At 42.3% G+C, this 17,512-nt stretch overlaps 1 protein-coding gene across 1 annotated transcript in view; it reads right to left on the reverse strand.

The window, feature by feature from the left end:
* The window catches only part of asic1b (acid-sensing (proton-gated) ion channel 1b), a 113,052-nt gene that overhangs the window by 92,052 nt on the left and 3,488 nt on the right, over positions 1 to 17,512 (reverse strand). The window contains exon 2 of the mRNA XM_076140870.1: positions 12,003 to 12,198. Coding sequence (XP_075996985.1) covers positions 12,003 to 12,198 — 196 coding nt within the window. The remainder of the gene's footprint in view (positions 1 to 12,002; positions 12,199 to 17,512) is intronic.

Genomic DNA, 17,512 nt, shown 5'->3' on the forward strand with positions numbered 1-17,512 from the left:
GCCACAAAACCTGTGTGAGCGCTCGACTTGACACTGAGATACGAAAGCAGTAGACTCACAAAGTAGTAAAAATGCTGAGGTGGAACGCTGCTTAAACTTGCAAATATGACATATTATAGGATTTTCATTATATCACATTATTATAACATCATAATATAGATAGTATTTAATTCAAAAAACAATGGCACGACTATTTCAGCCAATTTGGACTGAAGAGGAATTAGAAATAGTGAAAGACTGTGCTGTTGTTATTTGTTTGTTTGTCAGTGGTTCATGTGCTCGTAAAGCTCTGCGTTAGGCAAAGACTCCAGTATTTAAATAGGGAGCGATGGTGCATTTTGTCACCTGTCGTAACCTGGCTTCAATGGGTTACACCAGACAAATGACCAGGAATGGATCGGGATTTCCTGTGTGTAGCCAACCGTAATGATGTTTTTTTTAAATACCCTGATCAGCTACTGTGCTGATCAGACAAGCTGGCAATTCCTGTTTTGCAGCTGAAATTAAACTGAGCATTACTCTGCAAAATCTACTACAACTACAACACTCATGGATGTTCTGCAGATAAAAATACCATCATTTTGAGGAGTACATTCTGTTAAAAACATGATTAAATACAGCAACTCAAATCAGCAGGGAGTAACCTAGGTAACCTCCACTGTGTCTCTCTCTTACAACACCAGATGCACTCCTGATATTTTTTGGGAACTTTCTAATTAATTTTTAAAAATGAAAACAAATTGGAGCTTGTATATAAACTATTAGGTCCTATTTTGTCTACAGATGTGTCACTTAAAGTATGAATACGTTGGTTAAATGCCCAAAATATGAACAAGCTCATTAACATCAAACCTGTGAAAAGTTCAATTTTGGGGGGGCGGAATTCTGAATAGTGGTGTAATTGGACTAACAAAACATGTCTTGGCCTGCCACACACACACACACACACACACACACACACACACACACACACACACACACACACACACACACACACACACACACACACACACACACACACACACACACACACACACACACACACACATCTATCTGTTACGCGATGCATCCTTCCTGCCATCCAGCTGATTAACAACTATAGTGGTGCAACAATGTGGCCTTTCCAAGTTGGAAATTTTGACCTTTCATGATCAAGCCACCATCAGGGAAATCACTCCAAATGAAAGTCCAAATACCAGCTTTCCACACCAATCTGCAATGTCTAAACAAAGACAACAGACATTTTCTGGGCAGGAATCAACAACTTGATTGGACAGTGAGACAAATAGGCCTCATTCTTCTCTTGGTGAACTGTGATCTGAACATGTCATCATATTGACAAGAGTTTGATGTCATTGAGGTGAGTGAAGAAGAAGAAGGAAGCCAAGGGTCTTTGGCAAAGAAACAAAAGCCAGTGACGGTAAGTAAGATGATAGCATTCGCATTAAATGATAGTATTGGCATTGGCATTAGGAAATTAGGCCATTTACCACAACACAGAGCAGGAAAACGGGCAGCAGCTGAGCAAAAGAGAGTGAGGAGGAGGAGGAGGAGAGACCCTGAGGTTGCATGTCTGGGATATGTGTGCTCTACGTCTTTCCTCCTGTGACATTCAGTGCTGCCCTTTGAATGTGTCTTGAACTTCTTCTTGGTATCTCCCTTCATGGCACCAAGCAAATTCCTTGCAAGACACGTGTGTGATGTTGGTGGGAGGTTTTGCCAATCCACCGCCATTATGATTTTGATAGTGACTTCAGCCCTGATTTGGTTCGTGCACATCCACAAGTCCCCATTTGAGATCTTCTCTGGTCTCTCAAGATGAAACAGCCATTCGTAAATGATTGGCTTCTGTTTTTGGTGTAATCAGAACTGCGTAATCATGCATTTTCAGTGTGATTGTGTGATCACGCCTCTTTCCAGTGTGATTTGTGTTTTTTTAGGTGTGGAAATGCGCTTCAGGGTCTTGTTTTTTGGTGTGATCAGATGTGTGTTCGTTGTTACTAAGGGTATACTCCTCAGTATTCTCAAAGCTATTTCCAGTATGATCACTTGGTTTCAATATGAGGACATGTTTTCAATGTGATCAGAGCTGTTTACAGTGTGATTTTGTGTTTTCCGTGTGATTTCTTGCTTTCGCTGTGATCAAGGCTGTTTTCATGTAAGTGTAATCAGAGCTGTTTTAAGAGTGATCAGTTGGGTTTTCATTGAGACTTTCAGTGTTTTCAGTCTGATCACAGTTGCTTTCATGGTGATTAGAGCCTAGATTTCGAGCTAAGCGCATGGCATCAAGTCATCTAAACATTCTTTCTGTGTTGACAGAACTCTACTAGCCTGCCCTTCTGCTTCCACCAACAAGCACCTCTGTACATATCTAACCTCCCTTTTACTGCCCGTGGAGGCTACAGCTTGAATTTAGACAGACAGAAAAAAGGTGCAGTGGCAGTGTTTTAGCTTGGTCAACTCTGCTGCCACCTTGCATCTACTGATTTGTAACCTGGGCCTGGCACATCCATTGTAACTGTCGCCCTGGCTTAGGGACAGAATTACTTCACACTATTAAAACGGAAATGGTGCAACAGCCACAGTTGCAGCAGAGGCTTTTCCAAGTTCATATTAGAAATAAACTCTTCAGAAATAGCTGTGTGTACAAAAACACACACTGACCAATCGAAAACCCTTACACAGGTGCATACACTGTAGGCCTCTCCGACATAACACACACACAATGAGTGGAGAAACAGCAGGAGGGGCAGCCACACTCCCCAGCTCCAAGTGCTAATCTTTCAAAACAGAGGCACCTCTGTTGATAACGTACAGGCCAAAGAAATGCAGAGAACAGAAACTTTGCTTTTTGGAAGTTTAACCAGCAAAGTTGCAGGTCAGCATTGCATACACTGCAACAAACGTCCTTGAATCTGGGTATTTAAATAGAGGCTTTCAGTGAGCACGACCTGTTCCCTGCACACATAAATATAAACATATGCAGCTGTGCATTAACACACACACACACACACACACACACACACACACACACACACACACACACACACACACACACACACACACACACACACACACACACACACACACACACACACACACACACACACACACACAGAATAGAGCCATAAATTAGTTGTACATGAATATGCTGCCTGAACTTTTCACACACACACACACACACACTGAACTGGGCTGGTGCGAAATGTTCACTCAGCAGTCTGCAAATGATTTCTGATGCTTTTAAATTCCCTCACCCGCCCCCACGACTGCCGACAAAAAAAAAACCATTGCATGGAAACAGGGAGATAAAGAGGCTGCAAACATGAAAAGATAGGACAGTTAGCTGGACTGAAAAAGAAAATGGTGAGAGAGAAACATTTGTAGCCTAATGTGCATATAGTTCTTTTTTTATCTTCAATGGCAAATCAAGCATTAATAAGAGAAAAGAAAAAGTTAAAAAAAAGACGCTGCTTGCAGAAAAACACCTGGACAGCCGTGACCTTCTGCAACTGCACACCTGGAGCCCTGAACCACTACTATGGGTTATGCATTTATTGATTTATACATGTACACTATGGCTATACCTATACTATTTTTTATTTATTAATTTTATTGATAATCTTAATCCAACAACTAATTAAATGTACAAAAAATAAACTATAAAACCTCAACGATTGATATTTCAACATTTATTGTTAGGTGTTTTCCCATAACACAAAAATAAAGCAGCAAGTATGAAGGACTTTGTTCAATAACATGAATAATTGTCGGTGCAATCTTAATTTTGAGCTCTCACATGAATACCAAGATAAAATCTGCCAAAAACAGTGCAAATGCCTGATGATGAGGTCCTATTGACACGTGACGTCAAAACTAGAATGAGTGATGACTAAAGGACTGTTTTAAGTTTTATCTCAATTTTAAACATCCATTCTATTGGCTATGACTGATGGTTAGACACCAAAATACAAAAAAGCATAAGTGCATATTATCCGGTATTTCTGTATTCATTCACCCCAATGTCACGGTTGGGAGAGCAAACGACAACCCATTTTCAGATATACGTCTTTCTTTTGACATACATCACACTTTCAGTTTACTCTTTCGTGCTTTGGTGCTGTTCTAGGTTGGTGGTGTGGGGAAAGATTGAATAAAAACATCCACCCGAAGCGAAAAACCCGTATAAACATGCAGAACAGTACAAATCATACTACAATGCTTGTCATTACAAGAAGCAGTGTTGATGTTTTCATGTTGATACAATTCTCTGAAAAACTGTGAAAAAGCATTTTTTTAAAATCCCGACATATTTGAACCGATTTGAATGTGAAATTACCCGCTTTTGTCTGTGTTCTAAAGAATTTCTGAATCTCATTTTTCCTTTAGCCATTGGCTGAGGAAGGAGACTGTAATATTCCCAGTGCCCCATTTGTACAAGGTTAAAGCTGTGTGCGGGAAATAAATCAAAACACAGAATCTAAACTCAGGAAACGATGGATTGGTTGATGCCTTCAGGCTGTGGTGGGTGAACAGATGATCACAAGGACACGCAGAGGTTGTTTAAGCCTTGAGTGACAAGTCTCTATTTCTATCCGTGAGGGATGGGGAACATCTTTTAGCCATGCAGGCAAGAACTGACATGCTGACTAACTGGGGCAGCCGAAGGCATGGGAATACAGGTACCCAATCATTATATAACCCCACAGCTGGAAAACCACAGATGAACCGCTTTCAAAATAATGCAAGATAAATCCCTTTAACATTATAGAGATGTTTTGTTCCCGGTGTTATTCATGACTTCTTCTCCATCTCCTACTTTATCTTACAGGTTAGACAGCTACTTGTGAATTAATGACTTGTTGTGTTCTCTCCTGAAAAATGTCACCTGTTTTATCAAACCTTATCTTGCCTTAAGGATCTTTTGCATGCATGAAGAGTTGATTAATTGGTTTAGCTGCTGTCCATCAGCTGTCATAGCAGCGATGATGAAACATTATTTTCTATGCGATGCTATTCTAGCAGTGTCTCTGTATTGAATTTCCTGCTCACATATTACAATCTATCTGCAACCTGTCTTTCATGCACATCCGATCTCACAACGCCATAGCAACCCAGGTCCTAGGAATATTTACAAGACTACATCAATAAAAGGGTGACAGTTAAGGTAAAAGATGCAACATCGTTATGTCTGTCATGCAGGATCTAAAAAACTTTTAGTGTAGGAAATGTTTTCTAATCTGTTATAAGAGCACAACCACAACAGTGTGCATATGAGACCCTATGAATAAAAAAGCCCTGAACATAAACAGGAAGTTAAGAGCTGGATGTGAGCGCACCCAAGAGACAAGGAACAGATAGAATAATCAAGACAACCGCTGGTATGATGAAAACAGACCATCCCGTGGAGACCTGGAGATGTTAAAACAGCCTTTTTCACTCCATCTATCCCCAGACAGTGTGGAGTGCAAAACAACATCATCCACATTCTGTCTTCTGTGAATTAAAGAAAAACATCTTTTTGACCCCGTCACTCACCTTGTCAAGTGTCACATATATCAAATAATACAGCTGAGACAAAAGCCTGATCACCCCCCTTATGGGAAAGGCTGCGTACTCTCGCTGTCAGTCAGCTTCTGCATTTATCAGGATCAGCTTTTAAAGGCCAAGACCATTAATCATGTTTTGAAGTCATTATTCTTCACTGAATTCAAAGTAGTTAATGAACTACCGGAATTAATAATGCACACCAACCTGGACTGTTCCAAGGCATATTAAACTAAGATGGCAGTACGAGACGAATAAAAGAAAACTTCAGCCCTGCAAATATGATTCTGGGTGGTCATTAGCCGACTCATTTGGTGGGCCAATATTAAAGGTACTGCAATTTTCTTTCAACATTGCTGATTTTTTAAAACTCAATCAAGTGAATCCTGCTTGACTTGACAAGCAAGCAAGTCTACATTTGTACATAGCTTAGCTTAGCTTAGCTGCAGGCCAGTTAGCCCCCTCAGCTCAACTGTCGGTTACTACAGTACTTTAAGTTGAAGTTGAAGGAGTTTTAGACAAAGTGTGCATATTAAATTGGCCATATACATCCTAAGTGAGTCCAGACAAATGTTGACTTCTAGCTAAGTGTTGCCTGCTGTTGTCTGGGCGCATGATATAAAGCTGCAATCTAAAAGTGGTCAGTCAACAAAATCTGTCCAGGCTCAAGATATCTAGCTGCTAACTGCTTGAAATAGCTAAATGTGCAATAAATCTTAATTAAAGTAGCGATTCTTCATCTCTGCGACAATTCACAAATTGTTGGTCTCCAGAAGCCAGATTTGTAACACAATCTGCCACCTGCCGCGTCCATATGAATAACAACCGACGCTGTCTGCAAATCTAACCCGGCCCCCGACTCTGCCACAGCTTATTCTGTGGAGTGGAGCGAGCAGAGATCTTTGCACACAGTGTGCATGCAGGCAGGACCCCAGAGCGCCCTGTTTCTCATTCAGCGAGTGCGCCGCTGGCCTCCCTGGCTCAGTACCCGCCCTCTGCCTTTCTTCCTTCCTTCTCTCCCCTCTGGCAATCCAGTCCCACTAACCCTGAGCCAAGCAGAGAATCCCCCATTGGCAATACCAGTGTTCTTATTTCACAACCGTTTCCTGCCCCTCTCCACCTTCTCTTCCTCCCTCTCACCTCCCAAATCCCTGCCCAGCATCCCTTGCGTCTGATCTCATCCACAGTGTTGATAATTGATTGTTTATTGGATAAGTTTGCTCCAAATCTCTGTGTTTCTCATGCTCTCTTTCTCTCTCTCTCTTCCTCTCTCTCTCTCTTTCTCTCTCTCTGTCCCTGCCAATTCCTCCCAACACTGTGTATCTCCTCCACACACTTCATTATTAAAATCGTTTCTGTAAGGGTAGAGGCAGTGACAGGGTTACATGGATAAAATGGATTGCTCAGATCTCTCCCAGCTCTGAATTTCCCTCCGTCCCTTACTTCATCTTTTGTGTCTGCTACATTCCGGAAATCCATTTTGTCAAAACAGTCTTTCTTTTCTAACGTAATTAAACTGCAATAGAGAGACGGGATTAAAGGTGCGTCTCTGTGTATTTCTGTGTAGGGGGTGGGGGACCTGCTTGGCAGTTTTTAAAAGTCCCCGGGGCTAAGAATACTTCCTGTCTCCCTGCTGGAACATACACTACCCACACTACACACACTACACGTACACACTGGAGGAAGGTTTCTGTCAAACTGCCCACTGTATTGTTTGTATCTTGGGCTGAGAGTAAGAAACAGTCCCACTATGCTAGTTAATGTGATGGTTATAGCTAATTATGTACTATAAACATGGGGCAGTGGGATAATGGTTATAGTCCTTTTTATTGAGATATACAGTATAGATAGTAATTAAAATCCCACCCTTAAGTAAGTTTAGCGACATATATGAATCTGTACCCTGATCAGTAAAACAAACTGAATATGCATCAACAAGCAAACAACAACAAAAGACGTGTCCTTATTATCTCTCAGGCCTCTTTACGGACCTTTTTTTCATTAAGGATGCATCCATTACTCAGCAACAACCTAATTGATCCATGTCTTTGAGTACTACAGTAATAGCAAATTGATTGATTTACCCTCAGGAGGGAGAGTTGTGGGAATTGTCCAAGCCAAAAAAAGAATGGCAGAATCATCGGCTTTGAGCTGATGGATGGGACCGGAATAACAACTCATCAAAGAAGGAGGAACAAAGGTGAATTGTGTCAAAAACAGGTCAAGAGGAACAGGAGATAAAAGCATGTTTGGGAATTTGAGACGAAAGCTGGCGTGTACATCTGAAACTCTTTTCTTAAGCAGTCATCACATTTCTGTTTTTAATATATTACACCTGGAATAAAGGTAAAATGTCAGAAGACCTCAAAGGATAATTTAGCAAAGAATCTCACCTTTCCTGTCAGCAAGCACATCAAAGAACAGTCTATAGATGGTTGGTTATAAAAGCCATTAATATTTCAAAAACAATTCCCTTCGGAACTTCATTTGATGCAGGGGCCACTTATGAAATGTGATCATGTGTCTCTGCAAAGCTTTCACTATTGATCACATCTCATTAGTGACACTTCTGGGTACCACAGAGGGTGGAGTTTGAGGGTCGATGAGCAGCTGAAATGGAGCCAGTGGTTCAATACAAGTGATCAGGGTAATTGCAGAAGAGTTTGGGTAACACAAAGGGAGCAGTGGAGATGAGATCTGCGTGCTGGGATTACAGGGAAGAGACCTGACAGGGGAACTAAATGGATCCATGATGGAGAAACACAAATATTTTGTTGTGAAATCTGCCATGAAATGTCTCAGTTCATCATTACTAGTAACTGGATAACTGTCAGAAAAGGCTACATGTTCTCTAACCAATAAGAGAGTGAGGATGGTGGGTATAGTTGGCTGGACACTTTACACCCTTGTCACATCAAGAGAAATCAAGCTGATTGTGAGGAAAACAGGACATTGTCTACAGGTAAAGTACAAGATTAGAGAGTATAAAAATGAAAAAAGAACAGACGTTTGTGCTGATTCTTGCATTCCGAGATCTTGTCTGAGACAACTGTGACCTTACAGATACAGGACATTTTCATTTCCTTCGCATTTGGATAGAATCTCGAATTTTACGAGCAGAGCTGTCGAGCTGCTGTGTCATTGCATTTGGACAAATAACAGAGAAGCTGTAAAAGGGCGATAGAGAGCAGCTCTGCAGTATCCGAGAGGTTAAATGAGCACAAACCTGCACGTCCACTGATAGCACCTTTACTGCTGTTACCGCTGTGACAGCTGCTGTTTTGTGTCTCTGTGCCGCACTTGACCATTATGTTCAATTTCATCATGAGGACATTGTTGTTGCCCCAGTCCCAGTCGCTGTCTTCGCTTCCTCTTTTCTTGTCCTTATTTTCTCTTTTGTGCACCCCCGCCGCCGCCCCCGACCCGACCCCCCATCGCTACCTCACACTGAGTTTCGCTTTAGAGGCAGGCAAAGTTATTTGACTGTCAGAGTTCTCACTGGTGTTTGAAGGCAGACGTGGGTGTCTTGAAGTGCTCAAAATGGAAGAATTTTGAGGTTGAGACATCAATCACCTTTTTACGTTGAGACTGCAGAGAGTTCCTTGGGGTTGCAGATATGACGGATAATGTACTCAAGAATTCTCTCCCTGAAACGACTCTGTAGGTTCATTTTATGATTCCTCCATATGTCTACATATATGTCACTTTAATTTAACGCAGAGTCATAAAAGGTAATTATGGTTCTTTGTATTTTAATCACATTTTACTGTTTTGTTATCATCCGCAGCAGAAGCTGTGGGCCACCATTTCCTAATAACTGAGTGTAATTTTTCTTCCCTCCTGTTTTTATTATCCACTGAGGTAAAAGTCTTCAACCGAGCCCTCTGCAATCCCAATTAGTAAATGTCTTTACAAGGGGGGGGGTAAGAGAGAGAGTGAGAGAGAGAGAGAGAGAGAGAGAGAGAGAGAGAGAGAGAGAGAGAGAGAGAGAGAGAGAAATCTGTAACATTTATAGCAGTAGAGACTGCAAATCGGATATCCACCCCCACATTCCATTGGGAACTGGGACCAGTGACCAATAAGTGATGACAAAGCTGCATCTTTGGCTACTGACAAGGACATGCTGTACTTCTGATACTGCTTGATGAAGGATTCAACACCTGGACATGGATCGGAGCATAATATCAAAACAATTCTGCCACAGTGGAACCTTTGAAGTAGCATTCATCCATCAGTCAACTAGAATATTACACACTGGATTCCCACTGTAGTATTTTAAGTCACAGAGGTTTGCCTACTTCATTGTCCACCTTTATCACATCCCATAAAATGATGCGATGCAAATGGACACCTGGATGCCATATGTAGCCGAGGACATTTGTCCCTGGCTATCATCCATGACCGTAATGGTGCTAGTGAGATGTGCTGGTGGGATTGGGAGTAAGCAAGCAGAAGCTGCCGACAGTGTTAATCACAGTTTTACTGCTTCCTTGGTGTGGGGTTTGGATGCAGAGGCTGGTGGGAGTATTCATCCTGCTTTGCTTTTTTTTTTCTCCCTCCTTTGCAGTGAAGATTCTTTCCACCCCATTAGTGCTCTCTGCTGAGCTGTTCCATCCAGGTCCACTACTGTACTAATACAGTTGAGCCCAGCGCAGCACCATCTGCCATAAGCACAACTGACTAAATGTGGACACATCAGCACATTACAGGATTCGCACCATGTGGGCTGTGAAGGAACCCGCTGCCTTACATGGTTTTACGGGCTACGGGGAAAAGAAAATTGCTCAAAGCGTGAGATATTCTACCTCAGCGGACCGCTGAAGGACATAGAGGGTGAGAGAGGGACCAAGGGACAGATTTGCATTTGCTTTGCTTGCCTTGATTCAGACCCTTTCTTTGCCGAGAGACGTGCCTGTTATTTATCAAACCGATGCAGTTGCCCGGAGCAGCAGTTAGCTCGTCATTTGAAGTCTGCCTTATTTGTTCTCATTGAAGTGTGTATCTTGTCCCTATATACTTACAGCAGGATTGTTATAGATAACAGGAGATATGATATGAAATATGATCTCGACGGCGCACTTTGATGGACTTAGAAAGGATGATGTAATTTCAAACCAGAGAGAAGCTCAGGACTTCCTTTAGCACTGATTAATATCAATCATTTAGCTGAACAGTGGAGTGGCAGGACAAACAGAGGGGAGGAGGGAGATGAAACCACCATACACAAGCTCAGAACGCGTGTGTTCATTAGTGAGCGTGAGGGGTCTATTAGCCTCATCATCACAGCTCCAGTCATGGTGGCGTCAACTGAGATGTTGATGCATGTGCCCTGCGTACATCTTCGTCCATGTTAGCCAGCAGCTACAGTCCACATGCAGCTAGGCAGCTAACTGGACGTGGCTAACCGCTAACTACATCCACAAACAAAATGGTCAAGGTGCAATATCAAACTGCATGAATAGCTATAAATATGCAATGTTTCTTTCACTAAAGTCTTGATTGTTCATCTGTGTGACGAATCAGTTATCATTTTTCTCCAGGAACGCGATTTGGGAAAGAACAGATCTTTTTTCACACCCTTAATAACGACAACAGGTGCCTGAATCTATTTTATATGCTACCCTTAACGGAAAGAAAAAACAGGTCTCTGTGAGCGTGTGTAAGCTACGCAGTGAGCGCTCCCAAAGTTCAATAAACAGGTGTTTCAGCTCTGTTTTCAGCTAGAAACGCGACAAAACAACACGGCTCATTACAAGCACATCTGCGCTGTTGTGTTGAGGTGGTTCTCATGTGCTCTGACAGCTTGAAGCGTATAGAGCTGACACCAGGTAGCACCTCTATATCTGTAACTACCTGAGAAATAATACATAGGAAAATGTCTCCGTGTTTCTATCTCGTAAACAAAATGCTACAACATAGGCTTTAACTTCAGCAAAAGACCAAGTGTCTGCGTCTCTCTAATTTCACTCTAACTTTTCACATGACCTTTAAGTGGCACCCCAGCATTCCACACACCCCCTCCTGTTTTGGCTGTAAATTGTGGTGTGAGCAATATATGGGACCCAACAGCAGACGTGCGCATGATTAAACAATGCAGTGGAAAGCCGTATACTCACTGGCCCTTGGCACCTGAGTCGGTCGCAGCTCACACACCATTTCCCGCTCCCGTCCTGAGCGAGCGTAAGCGGACACAGTGAGTAATGGAGCCCAAAAGATTTGAATGAGGATGAAATTCTGTCTACACTATTCACTGCATTTTCTTTTCCTGGCAAGCGCTTTGCTCATATATCCCGCCATGTCATTTCCAAAAAGCAAACACCAGCTCTGTGCAGTCAGAGAGGGTCACATCATATATAGAGGTTCCCGCGACACAATATCAATAGTGACCTTGTAGAGCAAACATGTTCAGCTGCCCCTCGTCAAGGCAGAACTACATTTTCACCAGGCCGACTCACCACTTGGAAGTCTTCGGGGCTGCACTCCAGGCCTCGGTAGTAGCAGGAGAGCAGCATGTCCTTGATGTCGTGGCCTGTTCGGTCGTAGAACTCGCGCATGTTAAAGGGGCGGGGCTTGTAGCTGTCAAAGTCGGCCCTCTCCTTCAGTATCTGCAGGACGTTCTCCTCCACCATGTGAGTGTCTCGGATCTCATACCTGGACAGGAAGGTTTGAGATTTAGTTTGTGTGGTCTTGTTTGACATGCATAACGAGCATCTCTCACACACACACACACACACACACACACACACACACACACACACACACACACACACACACACACACACACACACACACACACACACACACACACACACACACACACACACACACACACACACACACACACACACACACACACACACACACACACGATTTAAAAGCCACAAAAGAGGCTTCATGCTTACAATGCCATCTTCAGCAACTCCAAACTGTAATGGGTTTTCATGGGAAGCAAATGGCTTCTCAACATCCCCATTTCATTTCCCGTAGCAGTGCAAATTGGAAGAAAATATATATTCTACATTTTCAAAAGGGGTTTCATTTAACTACAAAGAGAAGGCTGCATTATTTGCTACAGAAAGGTAGTTTGTTTGAAACACTACGACCATAGAGGACATTCAAGTAGAAAATACTGTTCACACTATCTAACAGACATTAATATTCTTAAACTCTAAGCAACTTATAAAAAGCAAAAAACCCCAGACATGGACTATAACAAGAAGTAACAAGTTCTGTATGTCAATTCAAATTTAAAATGTGTAACAAGCGTGGCAGGCGGACAACGTATTTTAAAGGATAATTGGGATCATCGTCAGCTCCTGACTACGACACGGAATAAAACATTTTCTGCAAGGTACAACTGTACATGTCAGGCTCTTTCACACCTGCAGTGAACAAGCTTTCACAATATTACCAAAGCCACATGTCTTCAACTGGCAGCTCAGCAGTGACATGCTAGCCACAATCTTGTTAATCACTCTGCCATATAGAGAGAATGAAGTGCAGAGGCAGAGTGCTTTCACATAGCAAGCAGAATAGTGCTCACCGGACTATAATTCAGATAGAGGGTACTTTAGCCTCTGGAAAAACACATACAACCAACATTTAGTGTTCACTTCAAAGCAAATAGATGCTGAAAGCAAATACAGGATGATCGTGTGTGTTAACGCACACCCTCACACTCAACTACAATGGCCGAGTCATTTATAGCATGGCTCTGCCAGACAACCATCAACAACCTCCACCAACTGCTCGCAGTCATTTACAGACGCAAATTAACCTCAATTAACTAGTGTGGCCCTACCTGGAGCACAAACGGCCCCCTGGTGACCCCTGCAGAGTGATGGGCCATCAGCGGCAGAAGCATCCAAATTATGGAGTGCTGAGATTAAACACTACTGACAGATGCTTATGAGCGTAATTTGTCAGAGCCCGAGAGTCTGACTATCACAGTGAATTTGACAATGCAAGAGTTCATAACGATTTCTCAAATTAACTGTGCAACAAGGTAGTAGCCATTACGTCCAAATTAGAGCAAAGTCGCCCAGTAAGTGTTTCTTATTATGACTTTGTGTCAGATGTGAGAGACGAGCAGCCAAGCAGACACAGTCAAATAAAAGAATCTCTGGCTGATCAATACTACGTTTGCAAACATGGACAACGTGTCTCAAAGCCAGAGCAACCAGACATAGGGACAAAGGTTTACCCTTGTCCTGCGACCATAAATGGAAGTATGACTTTGTGGACAGTGTGACAGCACAGTGAGGCTATCTCTCACAGATATGGGCACTTTTTCAAAGCATAATTGGTAGTAAAACCTAATGGATTTTTTAATTCCACAAGGTCAAGTTTTGCAGTGCCACTGAACAAGATTTTGTCCCTTAATGACTGGAATGATGACTGATGACTGATCCATGAATAAAATATGAACTAGTACATTAATTCATTTGGAAACACTGCCTTAATATTCATCTTGTATCTCCGGCAGACATAATAAAACAAATGTAATATGTTCCACTGCAGCTGGAACGCAGCGTGTTTACCTGCTAAAAACAGAGAGGAGTATAAAATATTCACCATCTGAGGTACGAAATGAGGACTTGAGTCTTTTTCCCTCCAGTGTGCTCATAATATTGAGGGTAGCAAGAACCCACCATGCCTCATGATGAATGTTGGTGATAACAGTGCGGGCAGGGGAGATTGAGGCTATTGTTCTGACCCACAGTCGCAATGAATGCCACGCAATGTTTTCATCACATTCAGTGCTTCAACATCAAAGACTGAGATCGGGTGGGAAGTGGCACCCGAGGCAAACACGCACGGATAGAATTTGACAGATGCTTCACCAAATACAATCCCATTCTAAACAGCGATTTAGTAAATAAGCCACTCTCTCATCATAGTCCTTAAAATGTGTCTCCACTTTTCTCCAGAAAATCAAAAGACACTTCACTGAAATCTGTTTAATTGCAATGAAACTACAAATACGTTGGCCGGAACAGCTGTCTCATTTTTCAGATAATAATACGAATCTGGGTACTTAGCAAGCGACTGTAGAAGTAATGATGAGTACAGTACCTGCAGGAGAAAACTGCAAACACAATACAGGCAATGTCGACCAGCAAATGTTGCCAAACGATGAATTATGAAGGATTTAGCAGGTGGTAATACCAAATGCACAGCAAATATGTGATCTGGCAACGCTGCATTCATCACATGGTTTGAGAGAAGCTCATGAGAGACGGTTAAGCTTCAGTGACGGCACAGCTGACACCATTCAAACAAAGACTCATCACTTTTCTCAGTTCAGAGCATTAACACACCTATATATAAAAAAGTACTTTTATTAAGGTAACAGATTTGACTGGGTTTTTATGTCACAACGTTTAATGCTAGATGCATTTATCGACTAAAATGTTCTTGCAATGAATTACCTGCCAAAGACGTCAAATTTAGGAGGCGTACATTTGACATCAGACAGCACATTACTCAGTGAAAGTTTAGGAAGGAGCTCAGTGTTTTGACCCTGACGAGTCCTGCATCACAACATTGTCACGCTCCATTCTAACAGAGAGACACAGCTTATTGTGGTATGTTTTGATCTTAATTGAATTGTATACTGAGCCTCTTGTCTTATAAGCAACACCAAGCTGCCAGGAGAGCACTTAAGACTCTGTGCTCAGATCCCCGAGTCAGGAGAGTTTAGTTGAAGCGCCTTACAATCAAGTAATATGGGTAGATTTTTAATATTGCCCTGCCACTGCTCCCTAAAGCAATCACAGCAAACTCGCTGTGTGGGGGCGTGGAGACCAAATTGGATTATGGGCCACAAGCACTTTAATTTTCAGGCAGAGACTAAAGGGAATAAAGGAGCATCTGCATCACTTCGCCACCTCAGGAGAGCAGTGAGTAAATAAATGCGACCAGTGATTTTTTTTAGAGACGGCTTTGACAGCGAGAATACGGTCAGGTGGTTATTCATGACTTCATTCTCTCAGGCAGGTCATAGTGCCATCACATCACTAAGATGCCGTTAATACCTCAGGCCTCAACAATGAACACATCTTGATATAATCTCAGGTAATTATCCAATTACTCCTAATTGAGCTCACACACTAACAAGGATGGGATTGTTTGTGCAGTGTCCTTGAATGAGTAAATACTTTGCTTCTTGTTAGCAGGTTTGTTAATGACATCTTAATGACAGCGCACCTGTGACACAGTTATTATGCCAAAGATGATAGGAAAGCACACAAACGCAACTACAGAACAAACAAAACCAAAATGTCACCAATGATACCTGATACTGTATTCTCACATGCAACGCAAAATATTACAGAAATATACTACATATTACCAATAATCAATGATTGACCAGTCCTGATTTTTCCAAACCCATCAGTAAATTGTCTCCTTATGTCCTGTGGTGGTAATCCCGTGGTTAACAATCATAATCAAAAATCAATTCAACCCACAATTGCAAAATCAACTTTGATTGTAATAGTAAGGTTTGCATGATGGGGTCTCCCCTATTCTCTCCTGAACACGTCAACACCTGTCAAACACTGATTAGAACTCGTGATCTTGCTCTGATCTTGACCAGTTATAAAACATTCCTTTATGTGGCACATTTAACTGTGCAAATGTGAATTCACAGCATAGATGCAAGCTAAGGAAACATGTTAAGCCTGAAGGAATGTGTAAGCGAAAGACTCGCCTCTGTGACTTTCATGCGCTGATCAAACACTTCTGACAGCATGCGCTGCATTACTGTCACATTTTCCAAAAGTGACCTTTCATTTGTTAATTACCAGATAATTGCCTCCCTAACATAATAAAAAATAAAATTGACTAATTTACTTGCAATCTTCTGCATGACCAAGTGTGGCTTCAGTCTAAAAAAGACACAATAAGAGGGTAATTGATTTTTTTTTCTCCTACAGAAACTGCTAGAGTGGAGCAGTTGAAGTGAGGCCAGTTGCAGCTTGGCTCTGTGTCTCAGACAGTCTGGAAGGATGGAAACTGTCTGCTGCATTAACTGAGCTAAAGACTGGTGGATATATTCTCACGGCCACATTTCTCATCCACATGACATGTTTATCCTCCGCCATTCTCTAATCCTACCCGCCGCAGCCACCAGCCAAATGCTTTCCACCCAATCAGAGTCTACAGCAAACCCCTCCGTGTATTAACCACACATTCACCACATTTACTTTTTTCTGAAACACAGAATGTGAGTGCAGTATGGATACTGACTGACATGCAATGAAAGGAGGAGTCTTTTAAAGGGTCTTTTTAAAGTCTTTTAGAGCTTCGCTGTATGGGAGAGCCAACGTTCAGCCAGAGCCCTCAGCCCTGCCGAGTATACAAACTGCTGGCTTTGCCCTTGCAGAAACAGGCAAATTAACCACGTGTTGTGAGTTTACACAAAGTACACAATTCATAATTTTGCACAGTGTCTGCCTGGTTGTGGGCACGCTAACTTCGCAGTCTTTGTCGGGGGACGTCTCCCCCGCATCCACATGGAACAGAGGGGGCAAGAATCAGCGGAGAGAGGAGTGGGTGTTAATCACAGGGACAATTCTGTAGCTTAACAAACAGCACTAATTACACGGGGATAAAGCCTTGTTCATCACACAGCTTACGGGACACATGTTAATTGCCTCTGCTTGTTGTCCCCCCGTACATTTAAAGACTATTTATTCCAAAGTCACTTTGGAGCAAGTGCCACTTCTCGTGTCTTTCATTTCTCTCTTGCTCTGGCTCACTGTTTGGTTCCTTTGTACTCTGCATCTCATTTTCATCTGCTTGCTTCCAGGAAAATAGCTGAACCCTTCGATAGTGAATCATAGAGGTGAAAGGGCACGTTCACATATAAATGGTTTGCCGGCACAGCTTACAGCACTAACCTAAGGAAACACATCCAAACTGGATATAGGCACGCTGGATGAAATCTATACTGTCTGCC

The sequence above is a fragment of the Genypterus blacodes genome, unplaced genomic scaffold (assembly GCF_046128005.1).
Source record: "Genypterus blacodes isolate CSIRO-AG114 ecotype Tasmania unplaced genomic scaffold, CSIRO-AGI_Gbla_v1 ptg000017l_1, whole genome shotgun sequence".
NCBI classification, from domain to species: domain Eukaryota; kingdom Metazoa; phylum Chordata; class Actinopteri; order Ophidiiformes; family Ophidiidae; genus Genypterus; species Genypterus blacodes.